The 24,342-nt window shown below is 45.8% G+C and overlaps 1 protein-coding gene across 1 annotated transcript in view; it reads left to right on the forward strand.

Annotated features, from left to right (window-relative positions):
- Positions 1–24,342, forward strand: part of LOC123481773 (neuron navigator 3-like) — a 140,418-nt gene that overhangs the window by 62,615 nt on the left and 53,461 nt on the right. Inside the window, exons 2-5 of the mRNA XM_045206780.1 lie at positions 5,735–5,852; positions 6,630–6,682; positions 20,015–20,087; positions 23,956–24,130. Coding sequence (XP_045062715.1) covers positions 5,735–5,852; positions 6,630–6,682; positions 20,015–20,087; positions 23,956–24,130 — 419 coding nt within the window. The remainder of the gene's footprint in view (positions 1–5,734; positions 5,853–6,629; positions 6,683–20,014; positions 20,088–23,955; positions 24,131–24,342) is intronic.

A 24,342-nucleotide genomic window follows, 5' to 3' on the forward strand; every position in this document is an offset into this window, starting at 1 on the left:
CCAGACAATTCTCTCTCTCTGTCTGTGTCTAGACGACTGTGACCTGCCTGTATAAGAGAGAGATACAGAGAGAGAGAGAGAGAGAGAGAGAGCGATGGAAAGGAGAGAGAGAGGTGGAAAGGAGAGAGAGAGAGATGGAAAGGAGAGAGAGGGGGAGGGAGGGAGAGGGAGACGGGGTGTTTAGCTGTAGTAAGGGCACAGGGGTACAGCCAGAGGCCAACAGACACATAGGTACCACACACTGACAGCTTTACCTCCTTAGCTAACCTGTGGGAGCATCCACGGGTGACTCATCCCATTGAGCAACCACGTGGTGACCCATCCCATTGAACAGCCAGGGGTGTCCCATCCCATTGAACAGCCAGGGTGGGTGTCCCATCCCATTGAACAGCCACGTTGTGTCCCATCCCATTGAACAGCCACGTGGTGTCCCATCCCATTGAACAGCCACGTGGTGTCCCATCCCAATGAACAGCCAGGGTGGGTGTCCCATCCCATTGAACAGCCAGGGTGGGTGACCCATCCCATTGAACAGCCAGGGGGTGTCCCATCCCACTGAACAGCCAGGGGGTGTCCCATCCCACTGAACAGCCAGGGGGTGTCCCATCCCACTGAACAGCCAGGGGGTGTCCCATCCCACTGAACAGCCAGGGGGTGTCCCATCCCACTGAACAGCCAGGGGGTGTCCCATCCCACTGAACAGCCAGGGGGTGTCCCATCCCACTGAACAGCCAGGGGGTGTCCCATCCCACTGAACAGCCAGGGGGTGTCCCATCCCATTGCCACAGAAATGAGGACCCCAGACGCAACCCCAGACACAACCCCAGACACAACCCCAGACGCAACCCCAGACACAACCCCAGACGCAACCCCAGACACAACCCCAGACACAACCCCAGACACAACCCCAGACACAACCCCAGACACAACCCCAGACGCAACCCCAGACACAACCCCAGACGCAACCCCAGACACAACCCCAGACACAACCCCAGACACAACCCCAGACACAACCCCAGACACAACCTCCATCTCTTTATCTCTCCCAGCCCACCTCTCAAATCTCCTGACAAACTAAGGAATCATTGCCATTATGTCATTAATCTCTGGTCTGTCACATGTGGTGCTGGGAAGACTAGTGGTACCAATGGAAAACTACCATGAAATCAGAGAAAAACAGCAACAACTAAATCAAGTCTGGCTCAGGCTGATATCCAACGGCACATAAGCAAACCTGTATACATTATTTGCTATTGTTGCATTGAAAATATTATTGCTGTGGTGTGTAGTGTGCAGGTGTGTGAGTGCATATATCCATGTCCACCTCAGTGTCATGTTTGGGCTCATCCTCATATGAACAACTGGGTGTTAATGAGTGTGTTTAAGTGTGTGTGTGTGTGTGTGTGCATGTGTTCGTGAGTGTGTGTTTTAAAGCCCATCCTTCTCTGCTACACATATCAGTGATAAAAGTCCACTGCTTCGACTTCCACAGCACAGTGAATACCTTTGGCCTGTATAAAGTCACAGACAGGTCTGCTTCAGTCCCTCAAGCCCTGAGACTCTGTTTCTCCTTGGTAGCTGGCTGGCTCCCCCCGGAGGTATTAAGCGGCCACTGCAGGTTGCCGGCAGTACCTGCGCAGCCATAGACACTGCATTGAGCTCCGACTGTAAATCAGTCCATCTGCTCGCCGCAAGGCACTCTCACACTGGCGTGAAAGCTGATTGTTTATCTGTACAGGAGCCTGACGCTGAGGGAGATGGCTTCATAACAGGTACATTGACAGCTCTGTAGCTAACGTCACTGGAGAATAGATAGTTGTAACTGCTTCGGGGAGCTTGGATGGAGGGAGGAGGGGGTGTGGGCTTGTGTGTGCGAGGTGTGTGTGTGTGTGTTTGTGTGTGTGTGTGTGTCCTGATGTCATTATTCTCTATGAACGCTGAGAGTGGCACGGCTGAGGTTAGGGCTTCTGTTAGGATGATAGGTCCTGTCGTTGCCAGACAGCATTTGTTCTGTCGTTGCCTGACAGCGTTTGTTAGCTGGATGGAATTGCACCCTGAGTCAGAGCTGTTAGCAAGAAAATAAAATGATGAGTCAGGGAAACTGAGACAAAAATGCACGACATGTTGAACCGTGAGTCTCTATTTAAGGGGCTTAAAGAGACCGAATGAATAGCAACAACAGTGAAGAGAAAGAGAAGAGGAGAGTGAATGAGAAGCTGTTAATGTTTACCGTCAGTGAAACAGACAAGGGTAGGTTCAGGCTGGCTGCCTAGTTGAGTTTCACATGAAATAAATAAGTTGGCTAGGCAGTTTCTTTGTCAATCTGTTGTTGTGGTTTGTGTGTAGGTCCAGATAACATACTGGCTGGTTTGGCTAACTTTGTGTGGGTCTCTTTTAGTGCTGTAATGAATGCATTGGGGGGGCAGATTCACCTTGAAGCAGTGTCCTTCCTTTTTCCCTCCATTACATTATCTGATTTAGAGACTGCTTTGTAATCATTTTCTATTTTCTGTCACACCCATTTACTTCATATAGGATGTGTCCCAAATGCCACCATATTCCCTATTTAGTGCACTACTTTTGAGCAGGCCCATATGGTCTGGTCAAAAGTAGTGCACTATATGGAATAGGGTGACATTTTAGGGCGTAGACATAGTGGAATGTAGTTTAACTCCATGGAGCCCCTCTAGCTTTTCAGATTGTGAATTATTCCAAAATGGATGAATGTGATGGTAATTTATACAATCATCGTTAGAGAATAAGCACAATTTAATTCTATTATTGAGCATGTTGTTTGTTTGGCTGGACAGAAAACCCTAACAAACGACTCCAAATGTTTCCTCCAATTGACAAATGCGGTTGCAGTCAGTTTCTCTCTCTCCAAAACAATCGCTTGTGGTGAATTTAATTGAATCCGTCCCCCTCCGCCTTAATGAGGCACGCCTCCCCTCGTCTCTCCCCTTGTGTCAAAACGCTGATCGAACACTCCCCTTTTACCAGAGACATCCCTGGCAGAGGAAACTCTCTGTCTCTCTCTCTCCCTCTCTCCCTGTGATTGTGTCAATGCGGCACTCTCCTGATTCACTCTTATTTTGGGGGAGGGAGGTGCTGCAGAGGTGCAGAGGATCAAGAGCACCTTCCTCCTCTGCAGGCTCCTCTCTTTGAGGAAGTTTCTGTCACTTACTGTACCCCCCTGGCATTCCAAACCCAGGCCCCTTGCCGTCCCAGTGCATACTTGGTGTTATCTGTCACAGCCGTTAGTAGAGACGTCATGAACCCAGTCCGTTCTCCATATCCCTCGGCCGTCATAGTATTTCCCGCGGCTTCTGTGACTAGAAGTGTCAGAATGTGAGGCGTGCTCTCTTCTCCACACTGTGCTTGTTCCCTCTCCTCAGGAAGTAGTAGTGGTGAGGCCTAGTGGGGCCTGGTTTAAGAGTGTGTGTACTGTACTCCGACACGTGGTGTGTGTGTCTGTCTGACGAAGGCGCTTCACGCCTCTCCCTGGTTCTCTTTAATGCCTCCCTCATCAGAGAGAAGCCGGCGAACAAAACCACAACAGATAAAACCTTTGAAAGGAGGCGTCTTTGAAGGATACGTGCCCCGTTCCCTGAAAGAGAGAGAAACACTGTTAATTGGGAGCAGTGTGTGAGGTGGGGGTGTGTTTGTGTGTGTGGGGGGGGGGGGTATCATTTCCTAATAAGGAGCTTGGTTTTTATGAGGGAGTTGCTGGGAAAAGGGCACCATAGGCTGGTAGATGTAAAGTGCCTATAATCTGCATATACGTACGTCTTTTAACCTCTCTATCAAGTGGTCCTTTTAAAACAGCTCCTTTAGTGATATTGAAGTGGTTCTGACAGTTTCAGTCAATGGCATTCTTAGTAGACCACCGGTGGTCTGAAAGTCGCAGACAAAACCCCTCCACAGAGGCCCTTGCATTTCTGAGCAGATTTTGACATTGAAAATTCCTCATGCTGGTTGAGTCCTCACACAAACACATGTAGGATATGAAAAACCAGCCCTCTTGCTTTTTTGAATTAATCTAAGGATAACAAGAAGAGTGCGATGCTCTGGTATGGTGGTGGGCATCTTTGAGCGGCTCCACAACGGACCCCTGAGGTACGCCTTTTTCAAAGTACCCCCCAGAGAACCCAGTGGAAATAATCTCTGTCAGAGAAGAGAAGAGCCCCTTCTGTGCCTGTCTCTGAGTATTTCCATGAATAACGCACAGCCTCGCTGCTCTGAAAACGCTGCAGTCACTGTTGTTCATCCTGCCCTCTCTGTGGTTCCCTCTCTGTGGTTCCCTCTCTGTGGTTCCCTCTCTGTGGTTCCCTCCTCCTGCAGGTAGATAGACAGTATGAGAAGATGATCCTCTCAAAATGAGTGTTCAGCGAGATAGTGGACTGCCTGAAGAGAGTTGGAGGAATGTAAGGATAAACCACAGATGTGATTCCCCCTAACAGAACTCGTCAAAATCTCTGCAGCTGTTAGTTTCAATCACCAGTACAGTACATAGCTAACAAATCAACCTATTGGTTTGAGGACTGTGATGATACCAGTATCGCAATATTTTTTCCATGGCAAAAATGAAAACACGAAGCAGACGAGACTCTTTGGTCCTTTAAAAACCTGCTTCATGTAAAATATTGTGTGCTATAGCTTGGAAATAGATACGTGATTCTGGATGACAACATAATGATGTTTGTTTCCAACATTAGGACTGTTTTCCTAAAGAAGTTAAATCCGCTTGGTGTTTTGTTTCCTTGCCATGATACCACTATACTGGCATCGTCCTGGCCCTAATCGGTTTATGGAGTCTATTGAAAGACCGAAAGTAACAGCAGTTAAACGTCATGCTGGTGATGCATTAGTAGCTGGTCGGATCTCTCCTTTGAAAGGGTGATCTGATCTCCTTCCCAGCCCTGCAGAGTGAGCTCATAAACCCAGCCAGTCATTCTGATGTTGTAAGCGTCTGTCTTTGATTCAATATTTGTGTTTGTGTTGGAGAGATGTATTGGGAATCCACTGTTTGGTTAATACTCACTGGTGTGCTGTTTTTGCTACTTATGTCGAGATAGAACTGGCCCGTCTGATTCTGGGAGATAGGAGGTCTAAGGAAGCCTGTGTTTGTTATTTTGTGTGGTCGAGGTTAGCAGTGACCATGGTACTAAAACAAACGTGACTCATACCTCAAATAGGAAATGCCAAGCACTATGATTCCCGTCTTTAAATTAGTCAGATCATCTTGTAGCTTTCTCTTTCTCTGTCTCTCTCTTTGTCAGTCTCTCTGTCTCTCTCTTTGTCAGTCTCTTTCTCTCTCTCTCTCTCTCTCTCTCTCTCTCTCTCTCTCTCTCTCTCTCTCTCTCTCTCTCTCTCTCTCTCTCTCTCTCTCTCTCTCTCTCTCTCTCTCTCTCTTTGTCAGTCTCTGTCTCTCTGTCTCTTTGTCAGTCTCTCTCTGTCTCTTTGTCAGTCTCTCTCTCTCTCTCTGTCTCTTTGTCAGTCTCTCTCTCTCTCTTTGTCAGTCTCTCTCTCTCTCTTTTAGTCTCTCTCTCTCTCTCTCTCTCTCTCTCTCTCTCTCTCTCTCTCTCTCTCTCTCTCTCTCTCTCTCTCTCTCTCTCTCTCTCTCTCTCTCTCTCTCTCTCTCTCTCTCTCTCTCTTTGTCAGTCTTTCTCTCTCCTTTCTTTTTGTCTATGGTTATAGATCCCACCCTTACCCCATATTGTCCTCTGTGTTGTAGATTTATACAGACTGGGCCAACCACTACCTGACCAAGTCTGGCTGCCCTCGACTCATCAAGGACCTGACCATAGACATTGCTGACGGAGTTCTGCTGGCAGAAATCATCCAGATCATAGGTGAGAGAACACACACACACACACACACACAGGCACTGACGCAAACACACACGCACACACAGACACAAACATGGACACAGATGCAAACAAACACACACACGCACACACACACACACACACATTCACTCCTGACTTAACCTCACTTGTTAGGCTGAGGAAAACTATCCATATACCCAGCTATAAAACATAACGGCCTCAGGCATTTAGACGAAACACAAACACTTTATCTTCATTTCCAACTGAAGTCTGTGTCAGGAGAGAAGCTACAGCCCTGACCACCCACTACACACGGACTGTAAACTAGTCCTGCTCTACTGAACCATGTGTCTTCCATGTGTGCCTTTTAGCAAGCCTAGAGTGGCTGGTGTTGATGCTCTGCCTCTCTCTCTTTCCCACCTCCCGGGCTCTCTTGAAACTTTACCCTGCTCTCCCGAACAGACAATGGCTCGAGATCCAGCGTCAGTAACACTCAGGCAGCAGCTGATGAATTAGCAGAGAGTTTTATTTTCCCAAACTTTCACTGCTCCGTGGTCAGGCAGGGGGCATTCCTACACACACACACACACAAACACACACACAGAATCGCACATATACACACACACGCACACACACACACACACAGAGAGATCCATGCTCCTGCTGATGCTGGGCTCCTCCACCAGACTAGACTAGAAGTCCCCTAACACAGATGGGTCGCTGGTTCTTCACTGTGTGTTTAGGCACTTCTTCTTTTGGGAAGGTTTCACACTTACGTTTTTTTTTTTATTCTTCTTCCAGCAAATGAAAAAGTGGAGGACATCAATGGCAGCCCCAGGAGTCAATCACAAATGGTGAGTCTGCTATTTCACATTTATTTTTGTAGAAATGATAGCATTATTTCTGGTTTATTTTGGTGTCATGGTATTGAAATGTTGGCCTGGTTAAGAATTGCAGTCTGTACATTTTAGAACACGCTTTGTAGGTCTTTCAGCGTACTGTCATAAACATATTTGATCGGATTGCAGGAAACATAACATAACAGTACTATTCAGAGACCACAGAAGGCTGACTGCTATGGTCCTAATTGCAAAGAATCTCTTAACCAAGAGTATACTCTTTCAATGATGTGACTCTAAACGCATAATGTCTAAATGCACACAGCCCACAGCTTGATGATTACCTCTCAATCTAACTGTAATTCAGTGGGTTCTCTCACATTGTCTGTCTGTTTTGGCATCTTTTCCACTAGTGTAATTAAAAGTGACTTAGCTAGCTTTATTGCCGTGTAGTCTGAGTGTAGTTTTAATGGATTCTGAGGGGGGCTTACAAACCAGGCTTCTGTCTTACAGTAAACCCAGCAGGGTTGGTGTTTGGCCAAAGCCCTGTGTTTGTGGCTAGAGCTGGGTCTGGTCCACTGTGACACACTGGTCACTATGGGCTCTCCCCTACAACACCACAGGCATGCAGGTCCAGACGCCAGCCACCCCTGTCCCTAAAGGATTTGTGCTGGAGGAGGTGTGTGTGTGTGTGTGTGTGTATGCCTGTGTTTGTGTGTATGCCTGTGTTTGTGTGTATGCCTGTGTGTGTGTGCGTGACTGTGTGTGTGTGTGTTCACTCTTTGTCTCAGTCACTCAAAGCCCATTGATCCAGCATGAGCCTCATTGGCCGCGCCAGCCCCTGTGGTGGGGAGGGGCACTTGACTTTGAGGAAACACGTCTGCTTGTGGCTCGGGGTGTATGGGGGACATGAGCAGAGAGGACATCTGACACACTTGTGGAGCTGTGCTGCAGTGAGCAACTCTGGAGAGAGGAAAACATTGGTCCTCAGAACTGGATGGATTTAAGGCAAGCCACTGAGGGTCAAAGGGCAATTCAGGAACACCTGAGGTAACAGAGGATAATTGGAGATGATGTGGCAGACAGGTTTTCAGAGTGTGTTTTATCGCTGGGGCAATTGATGCTATGTGCCTCTCTGGTTTTGTCTGTGTGATCGAGCTAATATGAGTAACTAAACCAGGGTTCTCCAACCCTGTTCCTGGAGAGATACCCTCCTGTAGGTTTTCACTCCAACCCTGTTCCTGGAGAGATACCCTCCTGTAGGTTTTAACTCCAACCCTGTTCCTGGAGAGCTATCTTCCTGTAGGTTTTAACTCCAAGCCCAGTTGGAACTAAACTGATTCATCTTATCAACCAGCTAATGATTAGAATCATGTGCGCTAGATTAGGGTTGGAGCGAAAACCTTCAGTGCGGTAGCTCTCCAGGAACAGGGTTGGAGAGCCCTGCATTCAACTGTTGATGGGAATAGGCAAACGTCCAATTCCGTAACACGTTACATTAGTATTGCTATCATTGTGTAAAATCTCTGTAAGTACAATTTAATAATATTGTAGTTACTCATTGTTTCATAGTACTTACAGCAGCAACCCTTACCATAAACTACAGTGTGAAGTACAGTGTAAAAATGAGTAATTACAATACTAACTGTAATAATTACACTGTAATAAGGGCTCTGTAATGTAAAGTGAGACCTCAATCGTGTCGGTCCATATATACAGTGCCCTCCACTAACATTGGCACCCTTGGTAACTATGAGCAAAACGGGATGTGAAACAATTTCTTTGCTGTTTATCCTCTTGGTCTTTCATTCAAAATATTCACAAAAATCGAACCTTTAGTTAAAGTAAAAATGATTGAAAAAAATAAATGTGAAATAAATGCTATAAATATTTTTCTCCGAAACATGTGTGCCACAATTATTGGCACCCCTAGAAATGCATGAGTAAAATCTAACTGAAGTATATTCCCATTCATATTTTACATTTTTAAGTTCACCTGAGTGATTAGGAACAATTAAGTGGTAAGCCATGACTTCCTGTTTCACAGGGTATAAATATGAGGTGACACAGGCCATGTTCCCATAGTCATCCATCACTATGGGAAAGACCCGAGAATACAGTAATGATGTGCGACAAAAGGCTATTGAGCTGCACAAATCTGGAAATGGCTACAAAAAAATAGCTCAACGGTTGAAAATGCCCATTTCCACTATCAGGGCATTAATTAAGAAGTTTAAAGCAACTGGAGATGTTAACAATTGGCCTGGAAGAGGATGTGTGTCTATATTGACCCCACGCACAGTGAGGAGGATGGGTCGAGTGGCCAAAAAATCTCCAAGGATCACAGCTGGAGAATTGCAGACGTTAGTTGGGTCTTGGGGTCAGAAAGTCTCCAAAACTACGATCAGACGCCACCTACATAACCACAAGTTGTTTGGGAGGGTTGCCATAAAAAAGCCTTTGCTGTCATCAAATAACAACCTTAAGCGCCTACAGTTTGCCAAACGTTACTGGAACTTTCAATGGGACTGGGTTCTATGGTCAGAAGAGACCAAAATATAGCTTTTTGGAAACAAACACCAGAGGTGGGTTTGACGTAGACAGAACGATAGCCATGCATTAAAGTACCTCATCCCCAATGTGAAGTATGGTGGTGGATCTTTGATGTTGTGGGGCTGTTTTTCTTCCAAAGGCCCTGGACAAATTGTTAGGATACATGGTATCATGGACTCCATCAAGTACCAGCAGATATTACATCAAAACCTGACTGCCTCTGCTAGGAAGCTTAAAGTTGGATCTTTCAGCAGGACAATGATCCAAAGCACACCTCAAAATCAACACAAAAATGGTTCACTGACCACAGAATCAAGGTTTTGCCATGACCATCTCAGTTCCCTGACCTAAACCCCATAGAAAACATGTGGGATGAGCTGAAGAGGAGAGTCCACAAGCATGGACCTCGGAATCTGAAGAATCTGGAGAGATTCTGTATGGAGGAATGGTCTCAGATCCCTTGCCATGTGTTCTCTAACCTCATTACACTTTATAGGAGAGACTCAGAGCTGTTATGTTGGCAAAGGGAGGTTGCACAAAGTATTGAATGAAGGGGTGCCAATAATTGTGGCACACATATATTTGAGAAAAATATTTGTTTTATGATAAGAATAAACATTTTCTTTCAATTTTACTTTATTTAAAGGTTAGATTTTTGTGAATATTTTAAATGAAAGACCAAGAGGATAAACAATAAAGAAAAAAATGTCACAGCCCGTTTTGCTCATATTTACCAAGCTTGCCAATATTAGTGGAGGGCACTGTATCACCGCTACTGAGCGGAGAAATGACTCATTCCTTAAGTCTTGTTCATTGAGCTTTTTGGAGCTTGTAGCTGTGTAGCTGAACAACACTGAAGAAACTATTTTCAGCAGGCGGGGAGCATCTCTCATTGCCTGAGGAAGTAGGAGGAACAGGCTTCTCTCAAACACGGCTCCAGCTATACTTCACAGACTAAATTGCATAATAGACTCTCTCCCATTGATCTGACTCCGCTCAGGTCGGCTAATTAATCTGTCTGTGAGAGAACGTGGCTAAGCGCTCGTTTAAGGCCAGCCAGCTGGTAGAGAACACTAATTGACCCCAACACGATTGTTCTCCGTTAGTGAAAGAGCAAGAGGTAGGGCATCTCGGCCAACTGGGGGCACCAGGGGTGAGAAAAAGCGGGAGGAAAGCGTGAATACTTTACATGTGAGAGATGGTAGCGATTCCAAAGGGCCTGGCATTCTCAGTGGTCGAGTCTGGAATTCTGAGCGAGCCTTTCTCCAAACATGCCGCTTGGTGTGTTTGGGGTTGGGTTTGCTGGGAACTGGGACTGAGAGTCTCTGTAGACCACATCCTGACCCACAGGACAATTTGGTCCCAGTGGGGAGAGTGCACGACCACTCTTCAGAGGCAGTGTAGTGTCGAGTAATGTTGCTAATCATTGCTGCTAAACAAAGGAGTCCGCTCATACTGAACTTTGATCATAAGTTTTATTCATATCACAAGATTTCAGCATAAGTGTACAGGTGTCCAGATCACCCGGAGAGCAGTGGTTCCCAAATTGTAATGGCCGCTCTGATCTTCTTCGTTTAAACCCAGTATATATAATCTTCCCCAAAATATGGGTGGCTCCCTCTACTGTCCAATCCCCTGTCTTGTATGGGGCGTCACCCTAAAAACCATTCCCTTTGACACTAAATAAACATCCTCTCAGGTTCCACTTAAAAACATTAACAAAGTCATAATCTTAATACACTACAGCAGGCTGAGCTATACAAGAGAAGAATCTCAATTGTGTTTCCTTGACTCCTCACATCCTCTCTCATTTACATTTAGTCATTTAGCAGCTGCTCAGAGAAACTTACAGTTAGTGCATTCATCTTAAGATAGTTAGGTGGGAAAACCACATATCTCAGTCACAGTAAGTACATTTTTCTTCTGTGTTTTTTTTTTGTCTCCTCAAAACCCATTGGATGAGATGGTCAGAGGGGAGGTTCCTCTCCCCATCTCATTAAATGGGTTTTGAGAAGGAGGTGAGGAGAGAGGATGCCAGGAATCAAGAAAATGCAATTGAGATCCTCCCAAGGACAAGACAGTGTAAAGGGATTACAGTCTGACTATGTCTCTTTACACTGGGTTAGCCATGTGGGGAAGAACTCACACACTGTTTATTAAGATGTCACGTCAGAGCTCTGTGTCTTTTAAGATGCCTCTTTCATCTCACAGCATATTTTGCGCTTCTCTTCCACTGTTAAATCTAACGCTTTCTGACAGCGACACTTCTCTAATTGTGTATGGAATAGCCAGGGGAATTAGATATGCACAAACAGTGCCCTTGAACAGAGCAGTTTTTTCTTCTTCTTCTTTAGTCGTTGTAGAAGAAACGATGCTCAAACAGAGAATGGCAGCCTGGATCGTAAAAGGCTCTGTTCAGCAGAAAGATTAAGCCTAATCATTCTCATTAAGGGCGTCGTTAATCAACCGCAGCACACATCAGAGTAACGCAGACATGACGTGATGCTCGGTTCACTGTCCTTCTGAAGTCGCTGGAGTCTAAGAAGCCCCAGTGTCCCTGTAGTTGGCACTGTACTGATGTGTATATAGTTGAATAGATGAATCATAGAATCGCTCATGAATTGAACTTTTTCTATTATGATAGAATTTGTCTGTAATTGTTTCCATATGTCCTTTGTCTATGCTTGATGATGTATTTTAATGTATGCACAGAGCCGCAAACAAACTTTCCTCATGGGGATAATAAAGTGATTATCTTTATTTTACAGAGACTCCGAGACTTGAGGCAGCGATGCCTGCTTTGCCCTAGCAGCACTTTAACCAATACAACCCTAGTATTTTCCTTCAGAGAGAGCCTCAGGCTGCAGTAGTCAGTTGAAGTGAGGTTGGTTGGTTCCTTCTCCCGTCACAAAGTGACACAGAGGGCATAATAGAGTTAAGTGTTGGTTAAGGACTCGTGAAGCAGCCCGGCGTCATCTGGGGCCAATCTGTTGGCAGTGCGCAGGCGGATAGATGAGGGACACGCAGCACGCGCCCATCCCATTAACCTTGTTCGCCCGACACTGCCAGCATTAATACAGTATCAGCACTCTTAGATGGATCATGTATACCTGGTGTGAAGTGTTGGCCTGGGTTCCTGTGTGGCTAAACTGTTCATCATCTGCACTGTTTTATTCCACCGGTTGCTTATTGGATTTGCCAGCTCCAGCTGTCAAGCCTGTCCTTGTGAGATGAGGATCAGTTGGTCTGGTAATGCTGCGACATATGAAGGTTCATGACGAGAGGCTGGGGAGTGTCCCTGGGTTTCACTATGATGACATATATCCCTCAAATTCAAATCTGGACATCAAAGCCAGTTCCACTACTTGTTTTTAATCTTCCCCTCTTACCAGGGACTGATTTAGACCTGGGATACCAGCTGGGTGCAATTAATTATCAGGTAGAACAGAAAACCAGAAGTTCCCCGGACCTCGTAGGGTAAGAGTTGAATTCCCCTGGAATAGATAATTGACCTGAAGTTGCCTTGAGCAGCTGGATAGTTGGAACAGTGTTTTCACCGTTTCTAAACGGAGTTGGATAGGATCATCCTCTAGTCACAACTCTGGCCCTCGTATTCTACAGTCCTGCTGCTTTTCCATTCTCTCTCCCACTTACTTGATCAATGAATGTTACCCATTGGCAGCGCACGCACCTCTCCCAGGTAGAAATAAGTGCCTAGTTAAAAGAATGCAAATCAGCCGTTCTGTGGAGGATTGAAGCTGTGCATCTCTGCTCGAGTTTCTATCTCATTGCTCATTGCCATGGATTTACTCCAAACCCTCATCCAATTTCCATTCTTCCTCCATGAAGGCCAGGCCATGGGAGGACAATTTTTTTGGGGTGGGGGCAACCCTTTCATGTGTCTACACAGTAGGCTATTTTAGAACTGACGAGGGAACACCTACAGGCTTGTTATGTCCCTAGTTGTACCCCACATGGACCCTTTTAATCTCTCATTATAAAAAAGAGGCCTCGACGGCTGCCCTGTTAAAAGGAAAAAAAGCTGACTTGTTAAAAAGGTTCTGTCAGGGGATTGGTAACCTTTGATCTATCTCTGTTCTCTCCCTCACAAAACTGAAGTTCCTGACCGCCTCCATCTGTCTATCTCTCTCTCTCTCTCTCTCTCTCTCTCTCTCTCTCTCTCTCTCTACCTCTCTCTCTCTCCATCTCTCCCTCTTTGCCTCCATCTCTCTTTTCCTCGTGTTCTCCATAAATATGGTACACTTCCCAAAATACTTTTTTATGGACAGTCCATTTATGCACCAAGAGATTTCAGCTCGAAAAAGACCCTTCACTTTTCCTTGCGGCTTTTAATTTGTTCCATTCTGCCTTAACTGGCTCGACACAGCCACCCTCTCAATCACCTTCAATGTGATAGGGGTAGTGTCACGGTTTCAATCAATTGTGAGGATCGTCACAATGTCCTTTCCTCTAAAGCCTACAATCTCAGCCCTGGAGCAGAGACATGGGATTAATCCTAAATGCCACCCTGGTCAAAAGTAGTGCACTATACTATATATGGAATAGGGTGCCATTTGGGATGCACCCACAGTTTCTAGTTTTACTCGGTAGGTATTGGGGGTTGTGTGAGGTCGTTGGTGGCAGGAAACGGTGCTAGCTGCGAAGGCATTTCTCACCTTGCTACTTGACTGGCCAGCAGGTTATGTAGATGGCAATTTTCAGATGCCAACGCTTGACCCTGCTGGTCCCCTCTGTGAAGAGCCTCAGCTCTGTAGCTCAGCTGGTAGAGCACGGTGCTTGTAACGCCAAGGTAGTGGGTTCGATCCCCGGGACCACCCATACACAAAACAACAAAAAAAATGTATGCACGCATGACTGTAAGTCGCTTTGGATAAAAGCGTCTGCTAAATGGCATATTATTATTGTTATTATTAGACAGAGCTCCCATTGTAGCTTGTCAACAGCAACGTCCGCCCGCATTGTTGTGCTGCTGGGTTCATGTATGATGAAGTCATAGTGGTAGGGGTGAATCCTTAGCTACCAAGCTGTGGATGCTACTGGTTAACGGGGGGGGTATACAGAAGATAGCCCTATTTGGTAAAAGACCAAGTCCATATTATGGCAAGAACAGCTCAAATAATCAAAGAGAAACGACAGTCCATCATTACTTTAAGACATGAAGGTCAGTGAATACGGAACATTTCAAGTGCAGTCGCAAAAACCATGATGAAACTGGCTCTCATGAGGACCAACACAGGAATGGAAGACCCAGAGTTACCTCTGCTGCAGAGGATACGTTAATTAGAGTTACCAACCTCAGAAATTGCAGCCCAAATAAATGCTTCACAGAGTTCAAGTCACAGACACATCTCAACATCAACTGTTCAGAAGGACTGTGTGAATCAGGCCTTCATGGTCGAATTGCTGCAAAGAAACCACTACTAAAGGACACCAATAAGAAGAAGAGACCTGCTGGGGCAAGAAACACGAGCAATGGACATTAGAATGGTGGAAATTTGTCCTTGGGTCTGGAGTCCAAATTTGATATTTTTGGTTCCAACCGCCGTGTCTTTGTGAGACCACATGTGTAGTTCCCACCGTAAAGTATGGAGGAGGAGGTGTTATTGTGATACGCCATCCCATCTGGTTTGGGTTTAGTGGGACTATCATTTGTTTTTCAACAGGACAATGATCCAACACACCTCCAGGCTGTGTAAGGGCTATTTTACCAAGAAGGAGAGTGATGGAGTGCTGCATCAGATGACCTGGCCTCCACAATCCCCCGACCTCAACTCAATTGAGATGGTTTGGGATGAGTCGGATGGCAGAGTGAAGGAAAAGCAGCCAACAAGTGCTCAGCATATGTGGGAACTCCTTCAAGACTGTTGGAAAAACATTCCAGGTGAAGCTGGTTGAGAGAATGCCAAGAGTGTGCAAAGCTGTCATAAAGGCAAAGGGTGGCTATTTGAAGAATCTCAAATATCAAATATATTTTGATTTGTTTAACACTTTCTTGGTAATTACATGATTCCATATGTGTTATTTCATAGTTTAGATGAAAAAAAACAAGTGCATCAACATAGGAGAGAGACTGTGTATTTCCCAAGTTTCAAGGGTTTGTGGAAAGCCTGCCCTATCTGACAGCCGTATGAAAGAACCAGTCAGTGGAGATGGTTAGTACTGTCACCCAAAATCTATATTGAGTAACTAAACTTACGCCACAACCCCATTTATCCTCACACACCCACCATCCGGAGTTTAACTGATATTAGATGAATCCTCACACACCCGCCATCCGGAGTTTAACTGATATTAGATTAATCCTCACACACCCACCATCCGGAGTTTAACTGATATTAGATTAATCCTCACACACCCGCCATCCGGAGTTTAACTGATATTAGATTAATCCTCACACACCCACCATCCAGAGCTTGACTAATATTAGATTGGAGCCGGCTCCTTACATTGGATTTGATCACCCTGGGATGATGTGGTATAGAATCCCCCTCTGCTGTAATGTGCCAGTCGTCGCCCCAGGGATGAGAGTGTCAGACCCTATAGAGCTGACTGGTGAGGTGATCCAGGGATGAGAGTGTCAGACCCTATAGAGCTGACTGGTGAGGTGATCCAGGGATGAGAGTGTCAGACCCTATAGAGCTGACTGGTGAGGTGATCCAGGGATGAGAGTGTCAGACCCTATAGAGCTGACTGGTGAGGTGATCCAGGGATGAGAGTGTCAGACCCTATAGAGCTGACTGGTGAGGTGATCCAGGGATGAGAGTGTCAGACCCTATAGAGCTGACTGGTGAGGTGATCCAGGGATGAGAGTGTCAGACCCTATAGAGCTGACTGGTGAGGTGATCCAGGGATGAGAGTGTCAGACCCTATAGAGCTGACTGGTGAGGTGATCCAGGGATGAGAGTGTCAGACCCTATAGAGCTGACTGGTGAGGTGATCCAGGGATGAGAGTTAGAGAAAAAGAGGGGGAACGTTAATGGAGAACGATGGTGTGTTGTTGGGGGAGGGCATGAGCCAGTTCCTTTCAGGTTGGTTTCAAAAGCGGCAGGCAGCAGAGAGTGAAAGCACCAACTCCATTTGCTGTAACATACGCCCCAAAAAGCCTTAAAGGGGCAATCTGCAATTGCTACATCCATTTTTTGACTTATAAATGAATGATATATACCCATTGATTCTTGAAGAATATAACTTATAAATGCCTCATGACCTTAGTTCAACTGTCTTAACCCATCAGAACCCAACATATAAGCTTGTTTTACTACAGTGTTTGTAAACAATGTAAACAAACACTGTAAGCCTCAAAACATGCTTAAAAATATAATTTTGATATCTTGGATCAGTCCTTGCATCCATAGCTCTGTCTATGAATTTGAGAGTGGTTACATTTCTCCAGGCCTATCCTTAATCTTTCTACCAAAACAGAGGCAGGGGGATCTGCCTTTAAACCACAAACACCTCACCAAGAGCCAAATACATCAAGACCAAACAAATAAATTGTTCAAGTTTCTTCTCCCCCTAAAACCTCTCTGTTTCCCTCAGCTGTTTTCAGTTCAGTTTGAGAGGAGGCCTCGTCGGCCTGTTAGCATATGGAGTTCAAAGCCCAGGCCTGACTACAGTGATTAAAGCACAATCATGCAGTAAAGCATCTCAGTTATGTGACGCTCTAGTCTAAATCATCGGCTTGCTAATTTTACTCATTAGACAAGCGCCCACAGGAATTTATGGGCCATCACCACCACTGTTCTGACAGTGTTCAAACTCAATGGTACAGGTTCGTAAAGTAACAAAGGTAACATGGGCCCCTGCCAGCATTTGAAGCACTCTTAGCATAGCACTGAGTTAGTGGCAGTACAGGCGGTGTGGCTTCTCTGAGGGTAAAGTGAGAATGAAGAATCTGTGTTGTTCTGAGCCATGGTGAAGCACCAATGCAAGGTATTCTGTGTTGTTCTGAGACGTGGTGAAGCACCAATGCAAGGTATTCTGTGTTGTTTTGAAACAGATTGCTTTTGGCGCAGATCACATTGTAATTGAGGCGTGGGCCCATTTTGTATTTGACAGTTGTGTCTGAGGGATAACACTTTCCAAATGTGGCAGTTACTTGAAACCGTTAGCGATGCCCAAAGTGCCTCAACACACATTTTTGGGACTTGGGAGCGATGAGAGCAAATTAAACTGCAAACATTTATTCAGCATCAGAGCCTCATATTTTGATCTGTGCAGTGTGTGAATTAAATATGGTTTGATTTACGATGATTATAACTCTAACAACAATATACTTTAACAAGATGACTTCAGTATTATGTCAGTTGCGCTTGCCTAAAATCAGCAGTCATTTTCCAATGGAGTATTTTGTGTTGTTGTCAGTTCTTGAAAGTGCAAGTTTTTTTCAAGTTCCTCGTAAGCTGATTTGGTGGAATGTGCCTCATCAAAATGTTTAGTTTCCAAATTGCTTTTAATGACTTATGTGGATCTGTAAAATGTCAATTTACGTCGGAACAATAAATGATCCGAGTTCCTCGAGAAGCAGTTAAAATATCCCACAAAGCCAAACCGCCCACCAAAATGGCAGTTTATTTAGCCAAAAAGCAGTGGAACATTAAGGCTGCACTTATCATCAACGCATTAAATGACGATTCAGCTTTGTTTACGTCATCTGAATCTAAAGACTGACAGAAGATCATCAGTGGTGGCTCTGATCTAATAGACATAGCTCTCTGGTGAGAACATCAGAATGTCAGTTGCAAAACATGGCCTCATTTGATCAGTCTCTTTTTAAAATGATCAGACAGGATACAGGTCTCTCACTCTCCAGGACAGATTTACTGTCTGTTTTCCTATTACACATCATAGAGACGTTACCGACACAGTTAGTGAGTGCATCAATCATACTGCCCCCGTGGAAACGAACCCACAACCTATGGGTTGACTCCTCTGTCTTTGTGACAACCGTTCAACATGCCCTGCCTCTCTAGTCTCTGTCCTCCCTCTCTCTCTGCCTGGCCAACAGATGCCAACAGACGAGCTGCGTGAAGGCATCCGTGGATATTTGACTTGACGTTTTAAATATTTTGAAAGTAGCCATTTAAAACAGAATTGCTAAAAACATTGAAACATTAGTCCAAGGAGGCTGAGGTGATACCATGCGTGTCTCGTTGACAAAAATGTAATCTGTGTTTATATGACGTTAATTTCCACATATGCTTTGTGCTCATGGCTCATTCGAATTTGTCGGGTAGGCTCTGTTTTTTTCCCCACAACCGCCCTCAACGGAACAACACAAATCTGCATTTGGTACTTCGCTAGCTAGCAACTTAATTTGACTAGACTTAATTGGGAAATGATGACCATAATGTACGGTGCTCAACACGTCACACGTCACTCCACTGCGATGAATGTGCTAAACACATTTTTAAGAGAGGAGGGTATAATCAAACGGTTAGGTTGTTGGAGTGCACATGTGTCTGGCTACACATATGTGGGACAAACCACATGTGAACGGCCCGACATCTTTGCTTCTTTTTTTCTCCCTTCCAGTTCTGTTTGTTGTGTTGTGGAGTCAGATGAACAGGCTGTGATCCCCGTGTTCTGGTCCCGACCCTGTTGACACAGGCAGAGTAAACAGCCATCCATCCTTCTGGCCCTCCCTCCATGTTGCAGGCTGCCATTGGGCAGGGCTGAAGTGGTACAATACATTGAATTCAGACGAGACCCATCCGTCTGTACGACTGGCTGTAAATCCACCTCCTTTCCCCCTAAGACGGGTCAGGGCCAGGTTGGAGCTGGGCACCATCCGTGCAATGTTGATACGCTACAGAATGTGCCCTTGCCATGTAGTTACAACTGAACTGTAATCACAACCAAGATGTGTGTGTGTATCTGCGAGGGCTGCCTGGTGAGAGAGAGGGCGTCGTCAGAGACACCCGGCGGTCCTCCTCTATTGACTTAATAAGGTCTGATGTCATCACTGACATGTGCCTTTACATTACAGTCATTTAGTCAACAGTCTAGGCTAGACTCCAGACCAGACTACTGAGATGGTGTCCCTGTTCCTCTGGGGGGACGTTTCCCCTCAGGGCTGATGAGTGTTGAGGCTGAAGCAGCACAGAGAAGGAATCCATTAAACTCTGCTGCTGCTGGACGCCGCCTGTCTGACAAGCCTAGCCCAGCCCGGCCCGCCCTCACACAGCCCTAGTACAATACGGCCCAGTGGAGCTCTCTGCCCTGTGGTGACCTTCTCATGAAAGCCCTCTGTGCCGAGGGCTGAGACTACCCGCCATGCAAACGGTGGCAGGCGTTAGCCACTCTCAAGGAATGCACTGTGGTTCATATATAATAGGGTCTGTGACACTAACTCAGTAGGACTTTGTCACTCTGAGGGGGGTTGAGTATCGCTGTTGACTCTGCTGCTTTCAGTCAGCCGTGTATTGTGTCGTAATTGGCCTCAAGTGGGCCACATCTCCTGTACTGTATACATACTGCATACCAACCAGGACCCGGGCTGTGGGGCTGTGTAGGTGGGACACACTGTGGTCACTATGTCAGACGGCCCGGCTGACTCCTTGGGTCACGTATGGGTCAAACGGGCTCTGTCATAATCAGACAATGGGTGCTTTATGGCCAATGGGTTGATCAGACCCCTAACTCCATCCCACTGAGACATGATGACATTATGCACATTGAATGTCAAGTAGCCACTCCACGATAGTCCTCCACAACCACCATGCTTTCCTCCGCTGACTGTTGTTCATCTCCTCATGTTGTTTTTGTCCTCAGACCGAGAATGTGGACGCCTGCCTCAGTTTCCTGGATGCCAGAGGAGTGAATGTACAAGGGCTCTCCTCAGAAGGTAAGATGGAATTATTTAATTTTTTATGAAGTTGAATGTATAATGATGATTGTTAACCAATGTGGCTTGAGGCAAGGCTAGGAACTAGGATTGTGGTTGTACGGTTGTCATCTAGACCAGGGTTTCTTAAACTATGGGTCAGTACCCAACCTGGACTCTGAGTCCTGATCTAGATGACGGATTTATCACAGGATGGAAGGAAGTTAATGTGTCCTTGAGAGTTATAGCAGGATCGGTCAACCTAACTACGCATAGTTTTTGAATGGCCCATTTGAGGTTACTCTCCTCCTACAAGCTGCTATTAAACAGATATACAGCCCTACTCTTATGGGTGTTAACATGTCTGAAGGAGCCCCACAGTAACTAGCCAACTGTTATTTAAGACCAGTGTTTGTTGTCCAGGACCCCCATCAGTTTGACTCCCCTCTAAAGTTTGGGGAGGTGACGATGCCCTTGACCTATCGGAACAGCCGAAATAGCCTCCGGCCCGATACACTGACCGGTTACTCTAAATTCTGTCCCCCTAAAAACAGCAAAGTGACTTTGCCGGCCTGGAATTTAAAAGGGTACCTAAATATAAAGGCTATTGGGTTACTCTGCTCTGCAGCCCTGTTATTGATCGCTTTTCATCACTTTTTTTATGGGCGAGGGTCTCTGTCCCCCTGAGCCATGTGTATGTGGAGTGGGCCAGGCGAGGGTCTCTGTCCCCCTGAGCCATGTGTATGTGGAGTGGGCCAGGCGAGGGTCTCTGTCCCCCTGAGCCATGTGTATGTGGAGTGGGCCAGGCGAGGGTCTCTGTCCCCCTGGGCCATGTGTATGTGGAGTGGGCCAGGCGAGGGTCTCTGTCCCCTGGGCCATGTGTATGTGGAGTGGGCCAGGCGAGGGTCTCTGTCCCCCTGGGCCATGTGTATGTGGAGTGGGCCAGACATTCCATACACCCCTAAGCTGGTGAGGACTATGCTTCATTGAATTAGCTGTGGGCTTTGCAGACTTTCGAGGCCTCCATACGCTTGTGCTTAGTTTTTACGAGGCGTGGAGTTTGAAAAGAAACGGGACGTTTGATGTACTTGGAGGGTATAGGAATTTTTCCAAGAAAACAATCTGTAATAATCTTCTAGGAAAAAACTCCAGAAAGGCGTCTTGTGGGCAACCTCACCCTCAGATGTGCCAGATTTAATGATCTTGTTTGTCGCATGCGTCAAAGTCCCGGAAACACCCCCGATATAACTTCATAGCAAGCAAATAAAGACTTAATACATAGCATAATAAAACTGGACTTCTCATTTTCTGTTCAATGCTAGAAAACAGCCAACAAACGGTACAAAAACCATTCAATGTCCAGCACTCTTTTGTTTTGCCAGGGTATTCAACAACGGCTTTTCAGTTCTACGAGTTAACCCACAGATAGGTTAATCCGTGCCTGCTGAGATCTATTCAAGGGTCACCCGCTCTAGTCTAAACCAAACCTTTTAAAAGCAGGTGTGAACCTCTAAAAGTGCCCTTCCTGCAGTTCATAGCCATGTAGAGCGAGGGGTCATCTGTGGCAGGTCGTTAAGTGGTAGCAGGGTCTGTACGGTGAGGGAGAACCAGCTGGACGGCAGGGCCCTGCTCTCACTGTGCTGACTGTCACCCGAACCCAAACTTACTCTTTGATCTCTGTGGGTACAGATGCCTGTACAAATAGGACAATTTTTCCTAGCCTAGTTAGCACTTAAACGCCTCTCCTTGCCGGGTCAGTGAGGACACGCATACTCACTCTCCTGATCCACAACATGGAGAGCACACCTACTGTGTCCACCACTCTGTACAACTAGCAGTCCATATCTTCTGTCTTCATCAGATAACTAGCTAGAAGAAGCAAAGGTCAGGACTAGTTCTGGAAGTTACTCAGTTTGTTTGTCAGCTGGTTGGGGAACAGAGTAGCTGAAAGGGGAAGAGAATGTATAATTCGAGGTTTAAAGACCTCAGATCATATCACTTTTGAAAGGGAAATCTATAACTTCCTCTTTCTCTATAGTCAAAGTTCACAGCCTTGGTCGTTAGGGTCAAATGTTATTGAAAGAGGCCTAGGCTAAATCGGCCCGCGTCTGGGGATTAAATCCAGGAAAGATTAATTGGGTGGGAGCGGTTCAGCAGTCCCATTTTTCCTCAATACTTTTCCTGTACCATTCAGGCCTAGCAGAACCCTCCCTCTACCTCTTCCGAAGTCCTTTGTGGCTCGTAAAATCCGCCCCCAAAAAATACAAAAGGTTAAATGAAACCGCTCTAACCACTTAAAAGTCCCTCGAAGCGGGGCCCATTTACTCTGACTGTGGCCCAAGGAGAACTGGCACCGAAGTGCTGACAGTACTTAGCCCACGTTGCTTTGAAACTGGGCAAAAGACATGTGCTCCTGTATGGTGGGGCCAATGGAGCTTAGCATAACTAACCATTATTGGATCATTCTGAGGGAGAGGGTCTCTGGAAGCAGGCTGAATAGAAAGAGTGGGACCAACCCTCTGGTAAAGAGCTGGCTGACTTTAGAGGAAACCGTATCATGGTTGACCTCTGGATATCTGGATCAATTTCGGTTCCATTTTCCTCATCCCTGTCAAAATTGCAGCTGTTTTGTTTTTCTCCAAATGTCAACCCTGCTGCGATATCTGTGTTTAATTAATTTGTTCCACATCCATATGAAGCACGAGGAGACAACTGGTCACATTGATATCAAAAGTCCTTATTTACAGTATGAATAGATGTTCACATGGTCAACAGCATCTATCTCAAACTCTTCAGGACGGTTTTCCTTGACACAGATTAAGCCAAGTACTGGACTAGTAAACACTTTCAATGGAGATTCTCCATTCAGCGTGCTTTTTAGTCCACAAATAGGCTTAGTCTGGGTCCGGGAAACTGGACCTTCATGTTTCAGATAGTAACATCAAAGGCCCTTTATTTCTGTTTTGCTATTGTGTTCTACACTACAAATCTCCAATTATTCTGTGGCCATTGACCAATTGCTTTGCCGAATGAATGTGGGACATTTTCGTTCTTCAAGTGAATACTGCCGTTTGGACTCCTGCAATGTAACAATATGAATGACTGCGACCTGGAGTTTGAAATCAAAAACGTAAAGATTAATCTTTCCAACTTTTTGCAATTGGCAAACAACAGGCCAAGAAAGTTGAGCCCCCTAATGTAAACTGCTGTGTCAGCTGTTGAAATCTTTCAAACAGCGTCTGTGTCAGCTATTTTGATATGAAAAGCCATTTCACAAGTGGATGCGTTAGCGCTCCGATGACGGGTGCTGAGCGAGAGATACATTTTCATTCCTGGATTTCAGATTAATCATATCACAGTTGATAGGCTCCCTTTGTTTTGCAAGGAGAAGGAAACTTTAAAAGCATTTTAGAGTAAGTTTAGAGTGAATGTGTGCAAACTAGTCAGAACCCATCTCTCATGAGGACTAAGTCACTCAGCCAGTGAATCCCTAGTGCAATAACTGTGAAATAGTCAATATCAACAATCTGAGATTCAAAAATAGATTACGAGGGTTACAGTTCAATTAGACACTTTTTCCGTTAGTAATGGCACACTGCAGCTGACTCACTATTTCAGTCTCACTTCCTCATTTTGAGACTAAAACAACACTAGATACTCACTTCCCTTGCCATCAGATGTGTGTTTGTGTCAGACGAGACCTCTCGTCTCTTCTCTTAGCCAAGCAAGGCATCATACAGAGGGATGGTATATGTCATTTAGCTAGCTGACGCTTTTATCCAAAGCAATTATAGTACTGCGTGCATACATTTCAGTATGGTTGGCCGCAGCGGGAATTGAACCCATGTTCCTGATAATGATGTGCTCTGTTCCCCTGTCTACCTGTCAGAGATCCGGAATGGGAATCTAAAGACCATCCTGGGCCTATTCTTCATCCTGTCTCGCTACAAGCAGCAGCAGCAGCAGCAACAGCAGTACTACCAGTCGCTGGTAGAGCTTACACACCAGACCACCGGGGCGGCGCCGGCCAGCCCCCTCAGAACGCAACAAGAGATGCAGTCCAGGTAGGCTCAGTTGTCCTCACATCTCAATGGTGTCGGGTGAAGTTGGCCCCTAGATGCTACATTTTGGGTCCGTTTTGCATTTTCCTTACTAATGGTTAAGGATCCTAGATCCTATATCTGTACCCAGGGGAAACTTCACCCCGGAGCCGTCTCAATGCACACTGTTGTGGAGACTTAGCTGAATTGTATGTATAGGAATTAAACTGTGTCCA

Source organism: Coregonus clupeaformis, chromosome 23 (assembly GCF_020615455.1).
Source record: "Coregonus clupeaformis isolate EN_2021a chromosome 23, ASM2061545v1, whole genome shotgun sequence".
In the NCBI taxonomy this organism is placed as follows: domain Eukaryota; kingdom Metazoa; phylum Chordata; class Actinopteri; order Salmoniformes; family Salmonidae; genus Coregonus; species Coregonus clupeaformis.